The sequence below is a fragment of the Pleurodeles waltl genome, chromosome 7 (assembly GCF_031143425.1).
Source record: "Pleurodeles waltl isolate 20211129_DDA chromosome 7, aPleWal1.hap1.20221129, whole genome shotgun sequence".
In the NCBI taxonomy this organism is placed as follows: Eukaryota; Metazoa; Chordata; class Amphibia; order Caudata; family Salamandridae; genus Pleurodeles; species Pleurodeles waltl.
The window spans coordinates 1,300,569,802-1,300,597,005 of NC_090446.1; the positions used below are offsets into that span (position 1 = coordinate 1,300,569,802).

Below are 27,204 nucleotides of genomic sequence, written 5' to 3' on the forward strand. Positions count from 1 at the left end.
TGCAACTCTAGTTGAGCAGGAAAATCTGTCCTGCTCTCTCTTTATGGTGCCTGTAGCAATGGCAACACCACTTCCTATTTCACTCAGTGGTGGTTGGTGGTGCCTGCAAAGCACATATTTTGACCCGGTTTCAGGCACTATGAGAAACCGGCAATGCCTTTAGGGGTAACACTAAAGCTCTCTCAATCGTAGGTCGTTATAAACCGTGTTTATAAAGGACCACGGCCAGAGCTTTGAAGCTGAGGCAGAGCGAGTTTCTTCCTGTCAGTGATCAAATTGGAAAAGCTGCTAAAGTTAAAATTAAAGGTTTACTTATGCACTGGCTACGTATCCTGTAGTTCTCTGTGTTCTTCTCCAGTCCGTGGCTCCCAGAACCAACTTCCCTTATCAATCTAGGCGGTACTGTCATGCTGCTGATATTAACCAGCATGAGAGTAGTGCCAGGATTGGTTGGAGTGGGCTGACTCTGCGCTTATTCAGGACCCTTGGGGCCTGTGCCTTCTCTCCATACTGTTGTCTAATGCATCTTGTTTTGGAAAGGTTAAAAGTGTGCATGTTGGGCTGGCCATCGCAAAATAGGCAGCCAGACTTTAAACTGTGCACCACTCCTCACCTGCTGCCAATCAGCCCTGCCATCCCTCAAACATAGCTTGAGCTGGAAACAGTAATAAATAAAATGGTAATAAAATAACTTTATTACCACTTTATTTTTCATGTTTGCTCGCTTGCAGCAGGAGGGCGACGCTCCCACGCTATAATGGATAAACTGCTGCTGATTTCACTCATTTCCTTTTTTCACTAATGAGTGCACTTAGCATGTCTCCTTCAAATTGTGTTTTGCTTTAAGCACTTATTGGCCCAAAAGGAAAGGAACTGTAACTCCTCTTACAGCAGCTCTAATAAATGACTACTCATATACTCACCCTCAAGAGCCAATGGAAAGGAGGAGGTTGTTTGCAGTATTTTTCTTGTAATTACCCTCTCTTCTGTCTTGGGTGAAAGGCTGACCCAACCACCAAAATAAAAGCCTTTTGCATCATTGACTGTGTCACATCCACATTGCCCCAGTGAGCTACCATTTATTGTCATAGAGCGTTGACTCTAGTTGCTGTGGTCTTATGCACAATGAACCTCAAAATGGCTTGAACTGCGTCTTAAGGAACTTTAGTGCTAGGCCTTTCTCTCCTTGGAAATGTATCTTCATGGTAATGTTACACGTCTGAATACTACAGAAGCTTTATTGCTTGTGTTAGTTATTGTACGTTTTTATGGGATTGAAAATGGATGTTTTTAAAAAGGATTTCCCATTTGATTTGCTTCCAGTGTGCAAACAGTGAGAACCATCAAAAGTGTAGTTATGTAGTAAAACAAAATGACAGTAATTTTTATGCAAGATATGTTATGTTTGTGATATCATTGGGCAAATATGTAAGTGGGAAATTGTACTTCAGAGGAACTTTTTACTTGTGAAGTCAAACAGACTCAGACCCTTCCTTGAGATAACTTTATGCACAAGTCCCTTCAAATCACTTTTACAACACCTGCGAAGGATTACCCCAAACATTCTCTAGAGACCACCTTTCAGGGGACCCAATTCACTCTAGGGCATAGGAATATCTGTGAGATAGAAGAGTCTCGGGCCTCTCAAAACATTTCGGCAGGATAGTCCTATTACCTTGCGTTACGCCACTACATCGACCACCAGGCCACAATAAGGCATATTCCCATTCCTCCAGGTGACTTTCCAACATTCCACACAGACTATCGGAGACCACCCAAACTCATTCTGTGTTCTATAGACATGACCACTCCAAACTCTCCCTGCATGCTCCAACTACAGCAATTGTCTCTTCTAAAAGATCCCCAGTCATCCCGTACAAATCTTCACACTTAAGAGCATCTTCCACAGTCAAAGTGGGGCTTTCAGTCAGTCTTCTTCATCCATTGGTCTGTTCACCTGTCTTACAGATTGTTCTTCCAGTTGCCACTCCATAGAGCATGGGGAAGTAGTTTGACCCACTTAAGCTGCTGGCTCGCTTGATTAGTGAGTAGCAGCATTTTATCAAATCACCTGTGGCCATCTCCCTGACCGTAAGTTCACCTTAATGCTAGTGGCCCAATACCATACTTCTTAATGCCTTTTCTTCTCTCCATTCTTTGCCCTGCTTTATTGTTTTAGTGATACTTCTATATTTAAACTATGTTATAAGGTCACAGTGATTCAAAGCCAATAGTCCTTTTTTTTTGTGCCAATAAGAATCATATTTTCTTTTTATGTGCCTGCTTGGAAGCATATGTACTGTTCTATTAAAATTCTGTGCAGTGTCTTTTTTAAAAATGTAAAATGTTTATTTCAGTCAAATTTCAAAATGTTTGGGCGGTGTCATTTTATTTATTTTTATTTTTGTGGCATTAGCTTGCAATAAAAGATAACCATTGTATCACTGATGACACCAGACTTATTGGCTTTTCAATCCAGAGAGCTGATCTGGTGTAGACAACCATTACCTCTAGACATTTCCACACAGCCCGACAGCAGCATGTCGTAAAGAACACTCCGAACACTTTCGCAAACCACCACAGACCTACTCCTCTACCATCCATCACAAACTCCTCCAAATTGCTTATGCCTACAAATCACAGCAAGGGCCCATTAGCCTACCACAGTAGGTGGTTGGAAAAAAAAAAGTCACAACCGACCGTAGACATGCTCATTTTGGCCAGCCCCACTCAGATCAGGCATTCCAATCCAGTATCTCAGTGACCTCCATACTCATAATTGTCTCTCAACGACCACCTGAGAGCGACCACATTCATAGACTATATTTGGGGACACATCCTCCAGTGCTTGGCTTTTTCATAGTTTTCATTCACACACAGCCCACTTGTGGTGACCCCCTTAAGCCCCTTAAGCAACAACTTGGCTGAATCCCTCACAACCATAGGGCTGCACATACATTCTTCTCCAGATCCTTCAAACGTGCACAACACACCACATAAAAATACTCCGCCCCCATTGTCCGCTGGAAACACCACAAACCACCCCTCATATTCTATAAACAGGACCACTGATCACCCACTGTCAGACCCTGTTCAGTGGCTACAAAGCAGCCAGGGGTACTGGGAAGTCCTGGTGTGGTTGGGGCCTTTTGTGACTGATAACTGGAGACTTCCTTATTATGGCTCTGTAAACTGGGACAAGTGCAGCCCTTTCGTACTTGACTGTCAGTTAAGGTAAGCAGTCTCAGGCTTCTCAGGGAGGTTAGTATGGGGGTTACTCTGGCTCCGTATTCAGTGATAACTCCCCCCGGCTCCCCCCCCTCAGCAGCACTGCACAATAAGATCAATGCCCAGCCCAGCATTTCTCTTTTCAGAAAGGGGCTGGTTTGCCAGGTTACAGATCTAGGACAAAAATGGAAGCACTTGGCACACGAAATGCTGCTTTGGAGCGTGAAGATGTTCGGGGAACTAATCCCAAATGTTTCTTCATCACCAGCTTAGTCTTGGTGTCTTAAAACCCTTAAGCAGACAACCTGATGTATAGGATACATACATTGTGGCCGTCAAAGTCGAGTTCAAACTAGACTTTACGTTTTTTGAGGCTGGGCCATCCTTGTTTCAGCGGTGCTGGAAGGGGAAACCTGCTGACCACCCTCGGGGGCTCAGAGGCAAAGAATACACCTTCCTGGAAAATGGAAATGCGGCTTCGACCCCGACCAGGCCGATTCTGCAAGCGGTGCTGCCCGGTGCCGAATATTCCCGGAGAGTCGCATCCGGAGCGGTCTTACGCCCCGGGACCCGGCAGCTGCTGCCAGCCAGGGAGGCGCACATCCCCTTCGTCATTCACTGCCTTGGACTTCTGTGGCGCGGCCTGCTCGTCCTCCGAGCTGGGACGGTCGCCACAGGGACCCTGGCACACGGGAAGAGCGAGAGGTGACCCCTCTGAGGAGCGCCCACTGCGATGGCCCACCGCATTCTGCGCTTGCGTGACCTGGGGCTGGATGAGGGCGGACGGAATAGTCCGAGTAATCCTTCATGCCCTGATTGTTGTGCTGAACTATGAGTCTCCCACATGATGCAGCCGGAAACACCAATGTAACAAGTGCACAGCCCCTCGATCGCACTCAGTCACTAAGTGAAGGAACCCCTCAGAGGAGTCCTTCTGGGGTCGATGGTTTTATAAAAGGTTTTTTTTGCTGATAGGACAGCAATCCCGGAGGTAGGCCGGTACCGCACTGAAGAAGGGGCGAGCAAATTGCTAGGGAGTGATTGTATGTATGAGATGTTTGTATGGTGGTGATTTCCGTGTTTCACTGTGAGAAGTGGGCACACTGGTAGTAGCAGCCCAGCACATTCAGGCACATTTGGAGGTGTTATCAGGCTGCTTCCTTCCGTGCCAGGTGCCAGCTCTCACCTGCCAGCACTCCACGCACTGACGTCACCGGGTGCATTCCAGCTGCGGTGTGTCACCTGCCTGCGCAGGGCGGGGTAGCCGGGTAGGGTGTGAGAGCATTCATAGCTGACAGGTCAAGAAGGGTGTGACCCCACGCATTTCCACTTAATAGTCCCAGCATGCGGGTTCAAGCTTCTGTCGCGCACCTGTAGATCTCGGCTTTGAGGCTGGGAGAGGCGTAGGCCTACACTCGTTCGACAGACTCCCTTCTCACCCAGCTAGCCCGGACATCTGAAGGCGTTAGAGGTTAGAGAGTTATTAGGGGAGCAGCATATATTGCATATATTGCCCTACAGCCAGGTTGCATTCACTACATTCTCGTGGTTGTTGGAACAAAACAACCCTCTTCTCACAATAGTTCGATGAGGGCACCTTTGGTTCACCTGGCTGAGTTTAGTGCACATGGACAGCCCGTGTGAGCAGCTGAAGAGCTAGTGTAAAGAAGGAAGCATCATTGATGTGGGCAAAATTGAGGAAGCGCTGGGCACCTGTACAGAATACGTGAGGAACGTAGATCAAAGGGCAGACCGTGTGAGGAGCTTGTGGGGTGTATGGGTTGAATGTTTGGGTGTCTTGGTTCAAAGAAGAGAATGTTCAGGTCCTTGTATTTAGGTTGAGCATAGCAGCGTGCAAGCGCTGCTTTTCCCGGCATGTTATCTATTTGGACTTTTAACCATGCCAACTTCCAGTGCTTAATTTGTAAATAAAAACGTGCCGATGCTCAAAGCCCCCCTCTTAAGCACACGTCTGCTGCAATTAAATGTGGGAACATGCAATACTGAGACCATCTCGAGCCTCTTTAATCCATCTAAAGCCACTCCCTGCCCCTTCAGCTCCGTCTTTCCAGAACTGTCTTTTGCTCGCAGAAAATGCTTGAGGCAGAAGAATAAGCGACGGTCCTCAAAAATAAGTGCTGGTGCTCCGCAACAGAAACAACAAGCACAAATTGCCCACCGGCCATCACTATGCTCGTTCATGGGCTTGCCCTTCAAAAATCCTTTGTCATCATTGGTAAAGCAATGGGGCGGTTTGGTTACAGCCTTGGACATCGACCCGGTTACATGGCTAATTGTACGGCTAATTGTACTTTGCCGATAGACTGCGAGCAAACTTCTTTTTCGTTTTGTGTGTCTTCTTCACGCTCATGGTGGCCATGGCACTTTGAATCTGCCTCCGTATGTGAAACTAATTACTTTTCATTTTGAATTTATGTGGCAAGAAAAGTTAGGTTAGGAGTTACAATGCTAATAACTCTAACTCGAGCAAATGCGAGACCCATTGCATTGCAAATGCTTGTTTTATTGAGTGGTGGTTTGAGGAGCTTGCTGGCACAGGACAGACCGTTATTGGTGATTAGCCTCCAGCTCCCTCAATCCATAACACTTTACTAGCATAGCATCTTGATGTGATCAGCTCAGGATAAACTAAAGCATATCTGTATCTTTTATACTTGGGCAGCGTAGCTATGCTAAATTGGCATCAGTTCATCCAGGTGACTTCCCTGTCTTTTCTGCAGGCCTGAACTCCACAGTCTTCCTCACTTGGCATATCCACGCTGTTCACAGCCCTTGGCCTAATGCAGAGTCAGGATGAATTAAGAGGGAGGAGCCCAGGGCACTACAGGCACACCACCGGGACCAGGCCTTGCTCCTCAGTTCAGGCAGTTGTAGTTCAAGCTTTTAAATGGATGAATTGTTGTGTGATAGAACATCAGTGAGGCTAGAGCCATATCTTCTCTTGCCTCCCTGGTAACTCCATCTTTACCTTTGATAAACCTGTTTATTTTTATAAACCTGTGCTCTCCTCCTTTTACGCCCTGCCTACACCTCGACCTGTACCCAGTTTGCGGAGTTGATGAAGGCCAGCGTACATTTTTGCTAGGCTACAAGCTCCGCCTTGCTGCAGCCTCTTGAGCTCTGTGGCTGTGTCGTGGAGGAGTCTTAGAGAACGGGTATGTCAGGCTCCTTTGTTAGTGCAGTGTTTACTACCAGATCCAGTTACTGCCCCCCTTCTGTAACAATGAGGCCCTCCCACGGTAGCAGGTCATTTGAGGCCCTGTTTACCTGACACAGTCTGTCATGAGCTACAAGTCACCTGTTATCTCCCATCTCCCAAACCTCGGCTACTTTGCACTTTCCTGCCTTTTTTCCTGTTGTATTCTCCTGAACACCGTAGATTTAGTCAGGTTATGAAATGCCATTGAATGTCATGTTGTGGTCTCAGGTACAGAACAAGTCATCTTTGAACGTGGAGTGGTTGAAAAGAACAGTTGCTTGTCTGTCACTGTTCATAGCGAGTGTGGTGTTCATGACACGCAGACACTTCTTAACGCGTTTAAGACTTGGTGTGTCTGCCTTCCATCCAATATGAAACATTAGAAAGGACACCTATCACACGTCCAACAAAGTGCAGATACACCGTATCCGTGGGTGTCACTGCTCTTCCAACAGCACTCCTCTCCTACCAACAACAGACACTGAACAGAGGAGTACTCAACGCCCACCCAACACCAACTCCGATATTGCTCAACACCAGCTCAGATATTACTCAACACCCACATGACACCAGCTCAGATATTACTCAACACCCACCCGACACCAGCTCAGATATTACTCAACACCCACCCGACACCAGCTCAGATATTACTCAACACCCACCCGACACCAGCTCAGATATTACACAACACCCACCCGACACCAGCTCAGATATTACACAACGCCCACCCGACACCAGCTCAGATATTACTCAACGCCCACCCGACACCAGCTCAGATATTGCTCAACACCCACCCGACACCAGCTCAGATATTGCTCAACACCCACCCGACACCAGCTCAGATATTACACAACACCCACCCGACACCAGCTCAGATATTACACAACACCCACCCGACACCAGCTCAGATATTACTCAACGCCCACCGACACCAGCTCAGATATTACTCAACACCCACCCGACACCATCTCAGATATTACACAACACCCACCCAACACCAGCTCAGATATTACTCAACGCCCACCCAACACCAGCTCAGATATTGCTCAATACCCACCCAACACCAGCTCAGATATTACTCAACACCCACCCAACACTCACCCAACACCAGCTCAGATATTACACAACACCCACCCAACACCAGCTCAGATATTACTCAACAGCAGCTCAGATATTACTCAGCACCCACAGACTCCATCTCAGATATTACTCAACACCCACCCAACACCAGCTCAGATATTGCTCAACACCCACCCAACACCAGCTCAGATATTATTCAACACCCATTCGACACCAGCTCAGATATTACTCAACACCCACTCGACACCAGCTCAGATATTACTCAACACCCACCCGACACCAGCTCAGATATTACTCAACACCCACCCAAAACCATCTCAGATATTGCTCAACACCCACCCAAAACCATCTCAGATATTACTCAACACCCTCTCGACACCAGCTCAGATATTACTCAACACCCTCTCGACACCAGCTCAGATATTACTCAACACCCTCTCGACACCAGCTCAGATATTACTCAACACCCTCTCGACACCAGCTCAGATATTGCTCAACACCCACCCGACACCAGCTCAGATATTACTCAACACCCACTGACACCAGCTCAGATATTACTCAACACCCTCTCGACACCAGCTCAGATATTGCTCAACACCCACCCGACACCAGCTCAGATATTGCTCAACACCCACCCGACACCAGCTCAGATATTGCTCAACACCCACCCGACACCAGCTCAGATATTACACAACACCCACCCGACACCAGCTCAGATATTGCTCAACACCCACCCGACACCAGCTCAGATATTGCTCAACACCCACCCGACACCAGCTCAGATATTGCTCAACACCCACCCGACACCAGCTCAGATATTACACAACACCCACCCAACACCAGCTCAGATATTGCTCAACACCCACCCGACACCAGCTCAGATATTCTATATCGCTGGATGTATGCGAGCTCGCAGCAGCTACCACTTACACACACTGAGCACAGTTGAGTACCCGGATGGTAGGGTCACACCCTGCATGCCATTGCTCATGAAACCTACCTCTCCGGGACAACAAATAACACATTAAACGGACAAACCACAAGTAGACCGATTGGGATGTTGCGGTGCATATCGAGACACCATAGTCTCGTACTCGTGCCTGAAGCCTAACAATGCGGCTCCCACTCGCTCAGGTGGCCTGTACCTTAACCTGTAAAGATATTCCACTCGCCAGAACCCCGCAAGTTGTGATGCCTTTTGCATTACTTATACCAGAAGTCTCTAGAACACACACGCTGGCTGTCCTGGAGCTCTTGCCACTCCTGCCCTGCCTCTTGGCACTAAGAACCATTAATAAAAAGGAACTGACGTCACCGGCCCTTTGGCGTAGACCTAGCAGCGCAACATGGAGTTTGACTTCAAGTAAGGTCGGTTGCATTAACCCCATTACTGTCTCGTGCATAAAAGCCGACGATCTGTGTTTCATTTGAACGTGTGGCAGATCTCCACTGGAGTTTTGAACTTATGTTAATGTGCAGAACCCCCTTTCTTTGGTGGGGGGGGGGGGGGGTGACATGAGGGGGTAAAGCCCACTCGGTTGTGCACTGTTGCCATCCGTGTTCCCTCACTGATGCGCCATTGCCGCCACAGAGTGTGGCGGGGAGGATGGCCCAGCGCTGCCATCCGTGGATTCATACCCCATCCGAGGGGCAGTCGAAAGGTGCACAACTGGACAGTGCAGCCATCTGGGATTTATCCTTGAGACTGAAAGTCCGTCTAAAACAAGCATTACTCTGGCATGAAAACGGCCCAAGGTGCTCACAAACAAAGAAATCGAGAGCACCTGTGGGATGACGGGATGCGGCCCGGAAACTAAAAACATAAGTCACGAGTAACCTAGAAGGCTGTGGGCCGCCAGTCCCTAAGCACTGCAGGCCGGGGTTCCAGGCTTCTTATTAACGCGCCATGCGGTGATTGTGTCACAGTGTATACAGACCCCGGCAGGCGACACCCAGCAAAGGCGCGCTCTTGAATGGTTATTGCTGGTGCGGATTAGTGATGCGGGACTGAGTAAACAGAACGGCTTGTTTCTCTAAACCATGAGCTTGTTCCAGGCTCTGCGGCGAGGCGCTATCAGCGGGGCCCGCATAGGTCACACGTCCGGGGTACGCGCGGTACGAGGGCTCTCTCCCACTATTTTCACAGGGTAAATGCCCTCCACCCTGCAAGTAGTGGGCCTGTCTGAAATAACGCTGAATTCGTCCCAGTGTAGTTTGCAGACACCGGGACGCACTCAGCAGGGCCTTCATGTTGTCTGCTTTCCTTCCGAGAAGCAGTGTGGAGGCGGCAGGGGGCTTTCATATTTCAAACTGCAGTTTGGGGCATAACAACGGCCGAATTTAAGGGGCCACCAGGCCTCCTTTTGCTCCATTGTCCTAGTTGGGAGCTATCTGAGCCTCATGCCTAGATGTAAGTGCAAGGGAGGGGAGTTGTTTACTCCCCAAGCACTTGAGAGGCATGCTTCTAGCTTCGCTCGAGCCCTGTGTATGAGATATGCACACTAAAACGGTGCATGCACTGTCACAATCATACACGTTGGAGTGACCGGGATTGACTGAGATTCAGCAAACGCACTCCCATACGTAATTATCAGCGTTCAGAGTGTGCTGTTCCTACGCAAAACCCAAGGCAACACTAGGCCAATAAGTTGTCAGTGAGAATGTTTTTCAACCCACTTACCTAACTACATAAAATGCACATCTGTCATCAGCATGTTACATGATGTGCTTCGCAGGAGACGCATTAACCCTCTATGCTACCTTGATTCAAAACTAGGACTAGAGAAAATCGAGGTGTCTTCAGCAAATGTTACCCTCCAAACTTACACTGCCGTTACTATTGTTCCCGGGGTTACTGGGCACTAAGATATCCCTGCAGCAGATGCTTTACCACATGAGATATTTTAAAATATGGAATTTCGAACCAGTTAAGCAGAATCGATTTATTGCCATATTTTTCCTTGTTGCCATTTCTTTCTGGCGCAGTTAAAAAAAAAAAAAAAAATTATAATAACTGTACAAGTTGAGGCCTACATTTAGATTGGAGTTTCTCACTTTTTTGGCACAACCCCAACTCAAAATCTCATCTGTTAACTCTTGTAATGTGTTAAAATTGAGTTATGGGTTGTGATGCCTCTTCAGGTGATGTCATTTCCTGTTATGCCACTCAGTGATGTAACACACCATGATGTAATCTTCATACTGCCTAACTCGGTTAGTCTCTCCCCCCCCCCTTTTTTTTTAGGGCTTGTACCACATGTGCTCAGCACAGAAGACATTCTCTGTTGTGAGGCAACTATAGTTGGAAGACCGACACCCTTCATAGGGTTCGGAGGAGATACGTTAAAATGAGTGCTTGATCTTAAGTGTGCAGTACACTTTCCTGGTAAAAGAGTATGCTGCACATCAAAGTAGTGCTTTTCTGGGCATAGTCTGAGAAAGTGGTTCTTCTATGTACCCAACAATACTACCTGGAACCTAGCAGTCAAGCAGTGAGCACTCCACGGATCGACTCCCTACACCTGTGAATCTGCATTTTCCACTGTCTGCTCTCCAGCTAAAATGCATCCATCGTTCTAAGTATCATGCCCTTCTTCAGACCCATTCAAGTCTTGCATGATCATCAGCCTTGTACCATAAGAAATACAGATTAAGCGACCCTCTGATAATCTGGCTTTTTAGGTGTATTGGTAGAGTGGAGGGCAACTGCATCTGCTGTACAAAGCAATGAGGAATGTCTCCCACATTTAAGGTTCTAGGCCATGTGGGAATGCTGAAAACGTGAAAAATGGAAGTAAATTCCATTGAAGTGGGGTTAAAGAATTGCAAAACACCACTGAAGGAGTACAAAATGGGTTGAAGAAATCTTCTCAAACATGTACTGATCATACACCTAAAGGAAGCTTCAAAAGGAAAGGGGGGGTGGATAGTTCCCAAGTAAAGGCTTGCTGCAGATGATGGGCTAGGACGTATGGAAGAGAGTGGCACCAAAAGGCGAGTAAAGCTGGCTCAGGAGGTGCTTGGGGCCCATTGACAAAGCTGTGCCACTGGTGAGGATTTCTTCCTTTGGACCTAGTCCAGAAGCTGTGGTAAGAGGCAGGAGACAGCCAGCTTGGGTCACTCAAGTGTCTAAGTGCAACAACATCAACCTTTGCATGGATTCTTCACTACCTACCTGGTGTAGGTGGTCTTGTCACCAGAGTAGAATTTAAAGTTCATGTTACCATGAGATACTTTCCCTCTTGAGTTGTCCATGGTCGGGTGACTTTTGGAAGAGGCATGCCCAATACTGGCAGATCTGCAGTAGCCAAGGTTTCGATTTTGTTTTCACGATAGATGTCTGACAGAGACAGACCCAGGTCACCTTTGGGGAGCTTGGGTCACATGGACTTCAAGTCTGTGCTGCAGCAGCCGGCTGCCCAAGCGTGGCACTATCAAAGACAGACATTTTTCCCCATGGCCGAACTAGCCTATAGGACAGCCTGGCAGTGCCAGAAGGGCGTCATTGACAGATCAATGTCTGCGCCGGTTTTGTCTATTTCTGTGTCTGTTTTATGGCCTGGTGCGCTGGTTTTTACTGTTGATATCCCTGACCTGATGTTCCTGCATTGCCTGCACCAAACAAAAGCATACAGTGTTCCATACCTTGCAAGCACTTTTACAGCGTATCTTCTCAAATTCAAAACTGCCCCGACTGGCTGTCTAATTTTCTAATGGGGGCCACTTTATTAGCTATCGGATTGCCAATGGGGCCACTATATGTTGGTGCGTGAGCCTATTTCTGTGCCAGTCGGACCTTGGTTTTCAGCCCGTACTGCTCAAGACTGGACGGCAGAGGTACAAGAGAGGGCTCTCGGTGTCGGTTTAAGCAACCAGACAGGGGTGCAGCGTCAGTGTAGAGTGCAAAGCATTGAGGGAGCCCAGAAAAAGTGTTAGACAGTGGTACCCTCACTCCTGAGCTTCGTACATGAGGATCACCTCAAGCACCTCTAGTGTTCCTGCATAGGAAATACACCTTCTTCTCTAGCTCCCAACCGCGGGAACCTCGGAGTAGGAGACTCATAATTAGTCAGAAGCAGAGCGCCTTCTCGGCTGTGTGAGGATTGCGTGTCAGTGAGCTTTAAGGACCTTCCTATCTCCCCTCCACTACAACACTGAGGTGTGCCCGCACCAGCAGCGCACGGGGCAGGTGTCCCGGCAGGGTGAAGCGCTTGGCACCAGCTTCATGGCACGTCACGGTTAGCAAGACTGGTGTGGACCTGCCCCCCCCCTTGGCTGAGCCATGGTTGGTAACTCCCGATGTAACCAGCAGTGCTGCGGCTGAGGTCGCCGCGTCCGTCCCTTCAGTGGTGGGTGGCAGCGCAGTGCTGCCACCCGTGGGGCTGTCCCGCGTCAGCCGTGCAGTGCATGATGCATAAGGACCCGTCACTGGTGGACTGACGTGCGGGGCTGTCGTCCAGGGGGTCACTTTCGTGCAGCACGGACATCATCGTCATATCTCACAAGGGGCGGATAATAACTCGTTCGGGGGCGCCACCCAAGCGTTATTTCCCGGTCGGTATATCCGTGCCGCCATCCAGGGGGTTCCGTCCCCATCAGGGATGAATAGTGCTGTTACCCAGCAGTCTTACCTTCAGGTTACCTTCAGCAGTGCAGTGCCGATCCATGGCGCATAGAGGCCCCGCGGCAGTGCACCGTAGTGCAGCGCTGCCACGGCTTCTGTTCCCTGACAGCAGTGCAGTGGAAAGCGGTGCAGTGTTGCCGTCCTTGGGGAAGCACTTCTGCCGTGCACGGGTGTATAGCGCCTCCTTCACTACCGCAGTGAGTCGTGGACGGCGCGTGCTGCTGTCCTCAGATTGCGACGCGGTGCTTTAGGCGTGGGGGCTATATAATCATTTTTGGATCTCCTACTCTTTCGACAAACCAGTCGCTATATTGGTAGAGCGCTTCTTGTCACCTGTGAGGGTATCTAGGCGCTGACAAGAGTTTATTATAAGACTTTTCCGACTGAAGTGGTCACGTTTTGGTGTGACTGGGCGCTTCACACCTAGAGTCCGTTTTACACAGTCAAGTTGGCAGAGACTTGGGTGATGAAATCCTGAAGGGCCCTGGGACCATGGGCACGGGATTACGACCCCCCGTTCCCTTTGCCCCGAGGGGTTACCTCAGCAGCCCCCATGAGAGGTGTAGTTTACGGGAGTGTTGTGTAATGTCCTTTCAGAGGCGCCGAGTACGCCATTGTCTTAGGGTACACCCCGTGCTTCGGCCGCGGCTGTGTGCTGTTATCCTGGTGCACACACACTTATCTCGTCGTGGTTTCTTCTATACTCGGGGTAAGGACACCATGTGTGCATTGCGCGCGCACACGCATTGTCTAATTGTGTTTTAATGCCAACCCACACCCCCTCCGTCTGTTCCTCCCTCACTTTTTCGCAATCCTCTGGTTTTACTTTCATGCTCGAAACAAAGAGCGACAGAGAAGAAAGCGGCGGGATCTGCGGAGCCTCTCGGCGCGAACCTCTTCATGTAATGACACCTATTAATGGGCAGCTCCAGGCACGACTCTGATCCGCTGCCAGGGACGGCGAGCCCGTGGGTGGCGCCCCCCAGGGAGCGGCGCGTTACCTCGGGGTGGTGATGGCGCTGCGCCCGTGTGCATGAAGTCACTAGGCCGAGAGTTTGTTGATGACGCAGAGACAGTATTGTCGGATAAGACCGACCTTTGGGATTTCTCTCTACTGCAGGCAGGAGTGTAAAACAAGTCTGATTACCACGCTAACCAACTTGTAGTCTCCCAACAGTGATTACATGAGTTCAAGTTTTACTTAACACACTTCGGGGCACTGGGGCTCTGGCGCAACAAGCATTTGCAGTGCAACGGGTCTCGCATTTGCTCGAATTAGAACTATTAGCGTTGTAAACTCCTAATCCGACTTTTATTGCCACATAAATTGAAAATTAAAAGTAAAACAGTTTCACATATGCGAGCCGATTCACAGCGCTACGGCTGCCACTAGCGCATCAGCGAGAAAAGACGCACAAAAGGGAGAGAAATTTCGCTCGCAGTCAAATGTATTGGCAAAAGTGCAATTAGCCATGTAACAGGGACGATGGCCAAGGCGGTAACAAAACGTCCCCAAGGAGGGATAAAGGTAAACCATTTACCAATGTAATCAAAGGATTTTTGAAGGGCAAGCCCACCAACGAGTGGTAGTGATGAGCGTGAGGTGGGCGTGGTTAAAAGCCCACCTACATACCAACACGTCAGAAAAGCGGCGCATGCTACTATGCTCGACCTAAAAAGTAGCATTTACATAGCTAATGAGGACTTACAATTATGGATAAGTAACAGAACATAAAACAGAAATCATCCAAAGAAAGAAAATAAAGCAAATTGTTTTCCTAGTGAGCAAATAGAAAAAAGAGAGTAGGCTTCGAGAGAAAGGAAACTCAAAGGGATTTGGAAGAGTGTGAAAAGCAGATACCTTTAGGTCCCTGTGAACGACAGGTCCAGACCAAAGGGAACTCTTGTTCCAGAAAGATGGAAGTATTCAGCTCCCTGGCTTGCTGCCCAGCAGTCCTCAATTAGGAGATTTGAACTCTTGGATGCTCTTGGGTGCAGTCATTTGTGACTCATTCTGACAGCGAGTCAGAGGATGGTTTTGATGCTTGACTTGTTTTCTCAAAGTGCCAGGCTACTTTCTTGAGATTGCTCTCGCACCTGGTGCTTCATTACTCAAGAAATATCCTTGGTGGCAAATGACTGCTTGCCCAGATTACCAGTCTGCAATTACGTAATCTGGTCTGGATTTTAAATATCTTTTAATAACAGTAGTAACAACTTTGAATTTAGGGACAGTGGTGGTCTTTCTGTACCTCAAACCTTATCCTTCGCTTCTCCAGTGTTCAGTGCCTTGCCTTCTCTATCAGTGCACCTAGGAAGTAGAACAGCATCCCTCTATCCATCAGGACCGCACACGCACTGAAGACTGAGTTATATCATAGGAACGGTGCACTTCCACTCTCTAGCCAAGCTACATCTCAAGTCACTCTTTTATTGTATCTCTGCCTGTGACTCGGTGCAGCCTACCCTGCCTTTTGCTAGGATTGTCCTGCACAAACAGACTCTAGTACCCGCTATGCAGTTACTACCTACTATAATGTGCTTATCGCTGGTGGTGATTTCACCAAAAGTCTTGCTCTGGCAGAAGCCCATTCTTAGTGCAGCCTGCCAAGCTCTGACATTCAATTTTTAAATCAAGGAGAAGAATTGACAAACCTTTTAAATTGAATTTCAGAGAGCCTTAAAAACCCAGATGATTCATACCAATGGCAAACAAGATGGTAGGTGCCCACATGGTGGACCACATTTGTACTCACTTTACTGGCACATCTGCTTTAAGCACAGCCACAGGTTCACTACAACCTGATTAGAGTCCATCTCCTTTCACCATGAACCATAGCAAATACTTTCGACAAGAGGCCACTGCAACCTCTTGCTGTTTAATTCAGGCACTCCGTAAAGACCTCCATGCCAATCAGAGAACTTTGAAAGTGAAAAATTAAATGAAAATATATTTTATAAAGCGCTCGTATACTCGAGGGTGTCATTGTGCTGCCCACAGACCTATACAAAAGAGAAGGGGAGACTTACTATCTAAAGATTAAAAAGCCAAGTTTGAGCTTTTTCCTAAATCCCCCCCCCATGCCCAACGGGCTGTCTTGAATTGAGGGACCAACAGATTATGAGCTGACGATGACCTAAGGGGTCTTGCGGGAAATTACCAAATTAATTTCTCTTTATCATATTGTGGCCCAAGGCCATGCAGTGCTTTATAAGCTATACATAGCTATACTTTGCAATGTCAGCTTCTGCAGGATGTACAATATAAATTCTACAATGCAGTCACGAATGAGGCCTGTGATACTAGAGCATAGTTGTAGTCCAGTACCGTTGCTACCACCCCAGTGTACACAGTTGATTGTGGGTGGTGGCCATGCCCTAAGCAAAGGTCATTTTTGGGAGCGTTGAGTCTCCGATTATTGTATCAAGTCTTTCCCTAGGCAAGTTTAGAACAAAATGGCCCCCTGAGCGCACTCACCAGTTGAACAAGTATGGACACTCCAGTGCTAAGATGCACTTGTCGGCCACCACTCCCTTCTGGAACCACCAGACACCGTAGATTCAGATTGGTAGCTTTCATCCTCCTCGCAGTGTGTCTGCTCGGTGTCCCTTAGATCTTCCTTTCATGGCGGGCAGCTGGACCCCTGCCAGCGCAGTGATTAGAAACTGGCTGTTCCTTGACTCGCCGTCTGTGCAGGCACCTTCCATTTATTCTACAGGTTGTATCATCTTATCCTAGACTCTGTGGCTTAGGACTGGTTTGTCCAGTATCTTAATACTCTACATTAGAGGGACACCGTATCTCATTGCAGCAGTTATACCATCAGAGCCAGTTAATTACAGCGTCGGCCCAAGTTAAAGCCACAGGACATTTTACCTTTTGAAGAGATTTAAGTAAACAAGTGTTGCCTGTACTGAGGCCTTGGCATCACATTTTTAGGTTCCTCTGCACGTAAGCAATGCCATGCCCTACGTTTGTGCATCTACTTTGCATGGTCTCTGACTTTAATCTTGCTTCCTCAGTATAGTTTATTCTGCCTGCCACAGGCTCTTTAGGGTGGATGGGGGGGTCGGGGGTGAGGAGGAGATTATAATTTTGTATTGCTGGGATGTTTTTTTTAAGAATCATATATTAGTATTCATGAAAAATATTTGCCAAGATCATGGCTTAGCCCACCTTTGTAGTCTTATGATCTCTGTTTCCAGGAGTAGGTTTCCACACAAAACACATCATTTTGTATACTGTGTATTCCCTGTGACGGTTGGCATGCCCCTCACATTTCTGCTGTCTCCTTTGTATCTATCAAGGACTCGTATAATCTTAAGCCTTTACACACTACTTGAGGGTGAAATCATCTGGCCTCCAAAACTGGCCACAGTAGGAGACAGGGGGCAGATGGCATAAGAAATGTCCTCACCAGTGATGTATGCATTGGCACTATAGCCTCCTGTTGCCGCATTCAGTCACTTGGGCGGGCTCTAGAAGTGGATAACATTTTACCTAACATCCATTTTATCCAAGTTGTGCAAATGCTGAGAGACGGTCCTTTTTGCTAGTCGGCTCGGGGATTGAGGTATCCTCTAACACACTATTTGACAGCCCCTATTCTGTGCTTCAGTTTCTCAAAATGTTGACATTTTTGGGAATGAAAGTATTTCTACTGCCACACAGAGGTGCAACAGGAATGCTCTGATCGCCAGTACTTTTGCCCATGGAAGTTGTAAACATCCCACCCCCTCACCCCTCTCCCCCTTCCAGGTAATGAGCAAAGTGCTCAAGTGCTGGCCTCACCTATTCAGACCCCCACCACTTTCCTGAGACAAAGGGATGGTTTTGACATTGAGATCATTCCCCTTCATTCCTCTTCCACAGTTAATGGGGCTCCTTCCACGACAAGCCAGGGGTGTCATTCACTTATCGCATGACCTCTCAGAAAGATCATTTGAAAGCCATGGAGTGGGCTAGAGTAAAATAAGCCCCTCTTTAGCATTTTAAACATCATCTACATTTAAAGCGAAGTGCACTTTTTATGTGATAATTTGTTCTTACACCCAGAAGGCCTTGTGCATCATGCTTAAAGGAGGTCTTGAGCTTGATCTGGCATAAAGTGCACTAACCCACTGGAACCGCTGACATCCATGATGTACCACAGATGTAAATATCTTCCGACCAAACCTCTGTCCCACAGCCACGGTCGGCACAGTATCATCTGATGTCAGGAGGAGCTCTGACAGTGTAAATGAAACCTTTAGAAAATCTACAAACCAGTACCTTCACTAGAAGCTCAAGGGAAAACAGAAACTAGTGAAACACACCTACGTGAACAGAACCACAGAGATAGCCTGATGCATGACCAAGGGCATAAGAACATGGTTAGTAGATGCAGCTACTGTACCAGAGACCAGTGGCAGCATCCATCCGAACACGCAGTAGGACCTATCGGAAATGCCAAAGGCCCACGGAATTAAACCCTTAAATTCACAACCCAAGAGTAGGATACAGCCTTATGTCAACCACAGGGCTGTCCGGCATCTGCACTGATATAAGGTCAGCTCCCCCTCAGATTGGGCTGACCAAAACTGACTACTCCACTAATGCTTCTTGACCCTGCCATCTGTTGACACTGGATGTCAGCTGCTACACCTGAGAAAAACCTGCCTCCGACAACTGAGCTGAAACGGTTTGGGGATTTTCAAGCCTCCAGGCCAAATTCTCCATACGCTTAAAAAAAGATATTTTTCAAACCTTCGACCGGAATTTCTGATCAGTAACCAAGAAAATGACTTAAAATCTTAGTACCAGGGTATTTAGTGCCTGTTTGCCAAGTTATGAATAGACATCACAAAGAACCTTCTAGCAGTGGGTTTCAGTAAACCCTGGAATGATCCTATGCATACGGTTGGCAGCCATCTCGCATTCATGCTACGGAACGTCCCACACAATCCTACACCCTGGACTAAACACAGCAAGGCCAGAGTTTCTTCATCTCTGTAATGAAAACACTGAAGATGTGGGAGCAGGTCTCCTGTAGCCTTGAGCAGTTACTGTGCTGTCCCTTAGTCCCAGGCCCAACTGCTCTAGCGTTTGATGCTTGCAAACCATTACTGTAAACAAATAAAAATATTCAAGGATGTTGGCAGAGCCAAATCCAGAGCCACGCCTCACGACTCTGAAGTCCATGTTTATGTAGTCAGCACATGGAGTGGTGAGGCCTAGTGTCGAGCAGCCCTAAAGGTTGTGAAATCAAAATCAAATCAAATCATTAACATTTATAAAGCACGCTACTCACCCGTGCAGGTCTCAAGGCGCTAGGGGGGAAATGGGGGGTTATCGCTGCTCGAACAGCCAAGTCTTTAGGAGTCTCCGGAAAGCGGAGTGGTCCTGGGTGGTCCTGAGGCTGGTGGGGAGGGAGTTCCAGGTCTTGGCCGCCAGGAAGGAGAAAGATCTCCCACCCGCCGTGGGTTCAGATTGAGTTCAGTATTGGGTAAATTGCATCTGCCACTGAGTGTAGTAATCTGAATTTAAAGGGAGAGTTCAGAGTTTACTAGTACACCCAAGTTACGAACTTTCACAACTTTTACCAGACTGTTCTCATTATGTTTTTTTCAGACTTGGAGTTTTTCTTTATCCCGTAGATGTTGTCAAGGCTTGACTCGACTCGTTCACTTTCTTGAGTGTCTTGTCACCCAAGACTCTCCCTGTACACACTAAAACCATTACAAACCATTTTAGTTGCATAAAATACCATCTTGAAAGGGCGTCCTGCTTGTATGGCGTTCACTACCATTGCAGGAGCTTTTGCCACCATTGATAAATGTAAACTGTTGCATACTCCTCTACAAACATGTATCAGCATCCATGTTTACAGCGGGCTCCCTGGCGCCGCCACGCTGCCCGCGTAATCCTCCGACTTGAAGTCTCAGCCCTGTCTGACTTATTTCTTGAGCTGGCCCTGAATCTTATTCTGCCTAATATTGTTCAGTGTAAATCCAGGGTAGTCTGATCCATGCCGGATTTTCAGGATAACCTCGGGCTATCCAAATGAGTTCTAAAGAGTTTTATTGTATGCAAATCTATTTTATTTGGAGTGTCTGAAAATCTGGCATGGGTCCAGTCCCACAGGCGTTCGTTGGACCTCCCGACCTTTTCTTATGTACCTAAATAAATGATGCCTTTGAAATAGTTTTTTGAGGTTTCCCAGTAGGCTTCCTTCTCTCTTTCCTGTGCTCCCCAGGCCGCCGGGTCTCGTTACGCAGCAACTAGGTTTTAGGTAAATTACTTCGTTTGCCAGACTTCTAAAATCAAGATCTTGAAAATGAGAAGTCTGCGCAGCCTGCGTCAGACACCCGACCGACTACACGCAAACCCACAGAACCTACAGATGCCAGGGTACCCACAGACACACTGTGTGCGCATTCTGTCCTCAAACACAACCAGAGTCATCGGTCAGATTTGTGTATACCCACCCAAACAAGCACATCTAGCTGCAAATTATTCCTCTGTTGTACATTATTTACACACTTTCTCTTTCTGACACATACACGCGCCTTTCACATGAAAACAATGACGGGTGTCACTGAATGCAGCTGCACAGATACTCACTACCAGACATACCGTGTACGCATTCATCCTTTCCCTCTGCACATCCACGCACACATCCACACACAAAGACCCACACACCTCCCCATAAATAGATTTAATGTGGATATTTGCTAACACACACCCAGATCTGTTACAAAGATACCCACCAACCTTTTAGGTTTCTCATAGACATCAAGTATTGCGGACACATTCGTGTTTGTACTAATACCCGCTCAATCTACACATTCCCACATAATGCAAGAACGTGAGTATAAACCCACCCGTGCCCAGACGGTATATGAACAGCCGCATTTGAACACGCGTGTTCTTGAGAGCAGCTGCACGTAGGTGCGCGTGCGTTTCGTACTATATGTCGTGACACCACGTGTGTATTCCATCCCCCGCTTATTGCCTAAGCGTGTGCCCACGGAGACGGGCGATGGCCGTCTCATCCACGAAGAGCACGCCACAGGCCCTCATAACCCCCGCCCTCCTCAGCCGGAGCGGCAGGCATGTCGGGTCCCATGCGAGGCCCTCCATGGCCGCCCCCTCCTCCTCGCCGCAGATGCCGGCAGACTTCCCACAAGCGCTCTTTGTGCTCCACCGAACGGTGCCCGGGGCCGGGTGCGTGAGGGAAAGTATGACAACATGTGTGTTCTTTGGTGGCGTGCCGGGTTGGACGGCTTCTGAATCGGAGCCAGGGCCTGGCCACCTCCCGTGCAGGAGACCGGGCCCCACCTGCGCTGGGTCCGGGCCAGCAGATCCTGTTTGCAGTCCCCAGGTTGGCCGGCTCACCTCTGCCATCCTCGAACCGATGGACGGCCCAGACAACCGCCTGCCGTCCCGTTGTCCTGTTGTATTCGGTGCCTCGTTATCGGAAGTGACTAAAGCCCATGAGATCAGGGCGACCCGTGGCTCCCCTCATCCCTCTGCTTGTAATTAATAATACTTGCTGGTTCTTTTTACAGTGACTCTCTGGCTTCCACTTAGATTCTGTTCTAGAGTAAGTCTCACTGGCATAGTTTCCTCTGATTGGCTTGCCTTTGTAATTTTTGGCAGCCTCCGGTTCAGTGCCCTCTAATTGCCCCTTTTCTTGAAGTTAATCCTATCATTAGTCCAGAGGCTGCCTCATCACCTCTCACTTGGCCTTCCTTGTAATTATTGCTCTATTTGAAGTTCATTGGTGGGCTCCAGCGCCTCGTGTCCTATGATTGGCTATTACTTATTTTCTATTACATTTACTGACCTCTCTGTGCCACGAGTCGAGTCGTGTGACTGAGTGCATCTCCACTTCCCATCTAATTATTCTAATTGTATTTCTATAGCGCTTACTACCTCTGACAAGGCGTCAAAGTGCTTTTCGGTGAGTAGCACACTACTCCGGAACCCAAAAAGATTAGTGGTGGTTTAGCAAAGGGAAGTAAGAGTATAGCGTTAGTATTGATAAATATGAGGTAATCTGAGTGGAGGGCATGTGAGGGAAGAATCCAGTGGTGTTAATTAGGAGATCATAATAGTAAGATGAGGTTGGGGATGAAGCAAAGAGGAGCTACATGAGTGGGGGATTTAGTAGGGTTGTTTGGGAGACCAAAGTAGTAAACTGGCCTTTGGGGGGTCAGGAGGGGTACTGGGAGGAAGAATCAAGGAAAGGTTATTTTGGAGTTCACAGTAGTAGAATGAGGTTTGGGGTGAGTCCGAGAGTTGGATGGAGGATAGATTGATAGAGGTACAGGGTTTGTTGGAGGGGTTTTCTAATTATTAACCAGTCAGTGGCTCCCGAGTCCTCTGACAGGCTCCCGCTTGTCCCTGTCATTCATTTTATGACTTGGTCCCATGGCCTTTGATTGGCTTCAGTTTGTTTCGCTTGTAATTAATTACGCTTCTGAATCCCAGGACCTCTGATTGCGTGTACCCGTTTTAATGAATTACTTCACTGGCTCCTCAGCAGTGGTTTCAAGGGCAAAACGAACACGTTGGAACCAATCAGATGACTGAGTCCATTGCCCTCTCATTAAAGTGATCCTGGTGCTGTTAACCTTTAGTTAACATTCTTTGTGTCCTGTTTCATCTCATTCGCTCTCTGCGCTAACTCTTTGTAGGTAATGATATCACTGAATCCTTCCTGCTTTGATCTGCTTCTGACTCTCTTGCCTTGTAACTATATGTCCGGGTCCCAGGTTTTGACAGATTTCCTATTCTCATTCCGGATTATATATCATCTCTTTGTCCTCGTGTTTCTCATAAGCTATTTCTCGACTTTGTTTAGCAATTGCCACATTGTCCCGGGTCCTCTAGTGGGCTGCTTGCTTCTCTCTCGTTTAATTGTTGATAATCCCCGGGTTATGGGTCCGTTCATTAGCTTCTGCTTCTCTCCTCTTTTATTCAGTATTAAGATCCAGGTTGTCTCGTTGGTTGATGCTTCTCTCCCCTTACAATCTGCTATAATACCGAATTCCAAGTCATCTAAAAGGCTCGTGTCTTAGGTATCCGGTCCCTTGGTTGGCTGTGGCTTCTCTCGCTTGGAATTAATGCCAGTCAGTGGGTTATCTGAAATGATGTTGCTAATCTCTTTCTGTGGTTAACAATAGTCACTGAGCCCCAGAATGGTTGCCTATCTTCTCACTTAATGCTAGGTCACACAACCTTTCACTCAGTGGCACCTGCTTTTTTTTTTTTTTGCTCCTTTAAAATGGTTGTGTCGCTTTCACAGGACCTTGGTTTAAAACTCGCCTTTGTGGGACTGCTTCAGCTGATGTTTAGACTTAATGTAATCACACAAAAGAGCTTTAAGAAACAGTATTGATGGCGGAGCTTTGGCCCACCATATGTTGATTTTCTGTACAATTATTAGATCGAGGAGTGGTTCTGTGATTCGACATAAGTAGTTCTATTGTAGCTCATGGGATGTGAAGTGTCCATGTACTGAAATGGGCTTGTACTGTTCTACTATATAGCATCATCCTTGGCAATGAAACCATCTGTGTTTTTTATGAACTAGTAACTGCTGTCGGTGTTTCAGCAGGAACAGAGTTTCAGGTCACACGAGCCAGCAGCATGGCCAGGCCAACAGGGCGGGATTGCCTCATTTGAGCATCATGACATTGTGGCAGATTAAGTATTATCTGCAGCACAATTAGTTCTTGTAGCCCCACAGGTGAGCCGCACTAGATTATAAGGAGTATGTCTTTAATTAGGACGGCTGTGATGTCAACACCATCTAGGGTAATGCGATTCCCCTCATATTCAGGTTCACTGGGCGAGTGTGAGGGTTTCTTGCAGCTTCCAACTCCACTGGTCTGGCAGGTCAGTAGAGGCATACCCCGCTGACCTGCAGCGAGAGCCTTCAGTGGAGTGGCGGGAAGGAGCTCTGCTCCAGCTGCAGCCACCCAGCTGTGTCTGTCTGTGCTGCCTCTTCCCCCATGTGCCACATCTGTTCCCCGAGATTCCCTTGCCCCTCTAATTTCCAGATCTAGTGCAGGCCGATTGGTGTAACTGGCATGGTTGTTTGCAAATAGATTATATTTAGGATAAACTTTTGCCTGCCATATGTAATAAAGATATGGTAAGTCACTGAGGAGTTCCATGACATTATAGACAAACAAAACTGAGGGCATCGTTCCTATATTTGGTCATGGAACTCTGGGTGACTTGCAATATCCTTATAACATATGTCAGGATGCATGTTATTCCTTACAATAAATGGTCTCACCTACACTCTTCCAATAAACACCTTAAACTCTTAGGGGTCTTGCCTCTTCATATGAAAGTTAGTGCGGTTTGGAAGTGAATAATAAACATCAAATCTGTAGTATGAAACTAAAAAAAAACAAAAGTAGTTAGCAAAAGTGTATTTGAGTGAGTTTAATGTAAAATCAGATTTAAAAAAAAAAAGCTATGGCGCAGAACGAGTACTAACATATTGAGAAATGTTTCTTATCTGTGATGAAAAATAAACACATTTCCATAAATCTTTCCTTTCTGGTTATTATTATAATTCATCTAAGAAAAACAGATCAGAAGAAAAAGTCACTTCTTCTTTTGTGTTGCTCACTCCATGATCTGCCATTCACTTTGGCTGTTGGCTTTGGCAGCAAGCAATATAACATCAGTACTCTACTGTAATCAATTATTACAGTTGAGGAGCTATGTAATTGTCTTATTACAGGTGGCTGTAGACATCACAACTCGACTGTAATAGGGAAATTAGACAGGTTTAAATACTGAGATTACGGGCTCCCAAGGATTATATTGTTTTCTGTCACAAAAGGCGGAGACCCCTCGAGAACTCATGAGCAGACTTCTCTTTCACTGTGAGGAGTGAAACCTGTGATATTTTAAGGGGGGCCTGCTCCACTACCGCCCTCAGTAATAAATACATACTCTACATTTCAGTGCTCTCTGCACAGGACAACAGCCTCATCTTTAGCTCTGGCCACAACCATACATTTAAAATGGCGCTTGAATGTGAGTTGTGCAGATGCCACTAGTGAACGGAACAAGTTTCATGAAGCACACTATTGATTGTAAAGGACGTGTGCATGGCATTTTTGTTAACATTACTCAGAAGATTGCATTATGGTTCACAGATGGTAGTCAGGGGATTATGGGTTAAAGTGCAGTGTGTTTACTTCAAGTTCTTGGTCAGTGATGGAGTTTATATGAGCCTTGAATACATGCTTGAAACTATTTAAAAGAAGAGTGTGTAAAGAGTATGTTCACTCGGAGCAGCATACATGTGCGCACCCACACACTTCAAATGAGTTGCTTCAGGTAAACGGCATAAACAGGTTCCTTCTGGAAAAACAAACAACAACAAAACAATAGTAAAATGTTAGTATTATACATAACTACTTCAAAACCAGTTTTATTGTTATTGCCACTTATTATTTTATTGTAATCAATAGAAGTCACTGGAGCCCAGGTTCTTCAGTTGGTTTCCTGTGCAGTATTTTGTACTGAATGCCATTGGGTGCCATGTCCTACGATTGTTAAATGATTCAACCAACTACTTTCTTCACTGATTGACTTTTGTGTAATTCCTTCTCCCTGACTTCAATGTTACATCCAGCTAATAGTACTCAGCTATATCCTCTCCCAGATTAGTCCCATTGACATTCAGTCACAGGTCCACCCTATTGAACAGCAATATCATCTCCTCATCTCGAAGGAATGAACCTATCAAGATCCTATCTTCAGTCTTCAGTATCACAATTAACCTCCATAGGGTGGATCCCGTGTTCTCAAACCCCTGTAGTTACTCGTTCTCTTTCCCCCATCTCTTGGTGAAGTCTAGTTTCTGTAGCCTCTTGGCCTTCCTCATGTATGCACTTTGCAACCACTCTAAGTCCTCCTCCGTCACACCTCTTCCCCATACTGCTCTGTGTTCTTATTGCTCTCTCCCTGATCTCTTGCAGACATACTCTGGACTTTTCTGTGTGGTCATCAACCCTTACAAGAACCTGCCCATCTACACTGAGCAGATTGTGGAGATGTATCGGGGCAAGAAGCGCCATGAGATGCCACCACACATTTATGCCATCTCTGAGACTGCGTACCGCAGCATGCTGCAAGGTGAGTCGTGCTTGCCAGGATGTACTTGGATGCCAGAGGGGGATAAAGTGGACAGTGAGAAGCAGCAACGTGCTGCAAGGGGAGACCTACGCGGCATTATAGGCAGGTTCGAAGCTAAATGGGTTAAAAGCCCCCTCGGAGCACGTTGCAAGGGTCGCCCTGCCCCCTCTGGGTGTTAGATACGTGGATTGAGGGGCGGGAGCAAAGGTCTAATACAGTGTGATGCAAGGGGAGACGTCCCCCAGGTTCCACGGTAAGTGAAGTTTAACTGAAATGTGCCCCCTGAGAGACATGCCCACTGGTTGTGAGTGGAATGGAGGGGCGAGTCGAGATGAAAAGGTTTCCACAGCATGCTGCACGGAGTTTGCCCGTCTGGAATTAGCCTGGGCAGAGGCTCAGTACGCCGTAAGAGAAGACCTGCCCGCAGAGCATACAGTGCTCGACGGGGTGCGAGTTAGATGACCGGTTCAGTATGTTGCTGCGATCATTCCCTTGATAAGAGAGGATTTTCAGGGTGAGTACGGGCCAAACAGTGCATTGCTTTAAGACTCTGTAATACGGGTATCAGATGGTGGGGTGAAAAGGCCAGATTCATTGCTCACTGTTCCCCCATCTCTTTTGTGAGTTAGGGCCACTATTGGGAGGGTTTCTCTCTTCTCGTTGGGAATGTGTATAGCGCTGACAAGCGCTTGCTTCGCCTTTTTCTCGGTGCACGCCGCGCTGCTGAGGTCTGTTTATTTACTCACCTTTTTCTCTGTTTGTAGATCGCGAGGACCAGTCCATTCTGTGCACGTAAGTAATGCAGGTGTGCACTGCGCACAGCAGCTGTGAAATGCGTGACTTGAACTCCAGGTTGTTGCATGCTCATTCACTGAGGGCTCTGCTCTGCCCAGATGTAGA

General features: G+C 47.4%; 1 protein-coding gene across 7 annotated transcripts in view; it reads left to right on the forward strand.

Annotated features, from left to right (window-relative positions):
* The window catches only part of LOC138246211 (myosin-10-like), a 491,460-nt gene that overhangs the window by 248,001 nt on the left and 216,255 nt on the right, over nt 1-27,204 (forward strand). For all 7 annotated transcript variants that reach the window (XM_069200598.1, XM_069200595.1, XM_069200596.1 and 4 more), the window contains exons 3-4: nt 26,148-26,304; nt 27,069-27,096. In XM_069200598.1, coding sequence (XP_069056699.1) covers nt 26,148-26,304; nt 27,069-27,096 — 185 coding nt within the window. The remainder of the gene's footprint in view (nt 1-26,147; nt 26,305-27,068; nt 27,097-27,204) is intronic.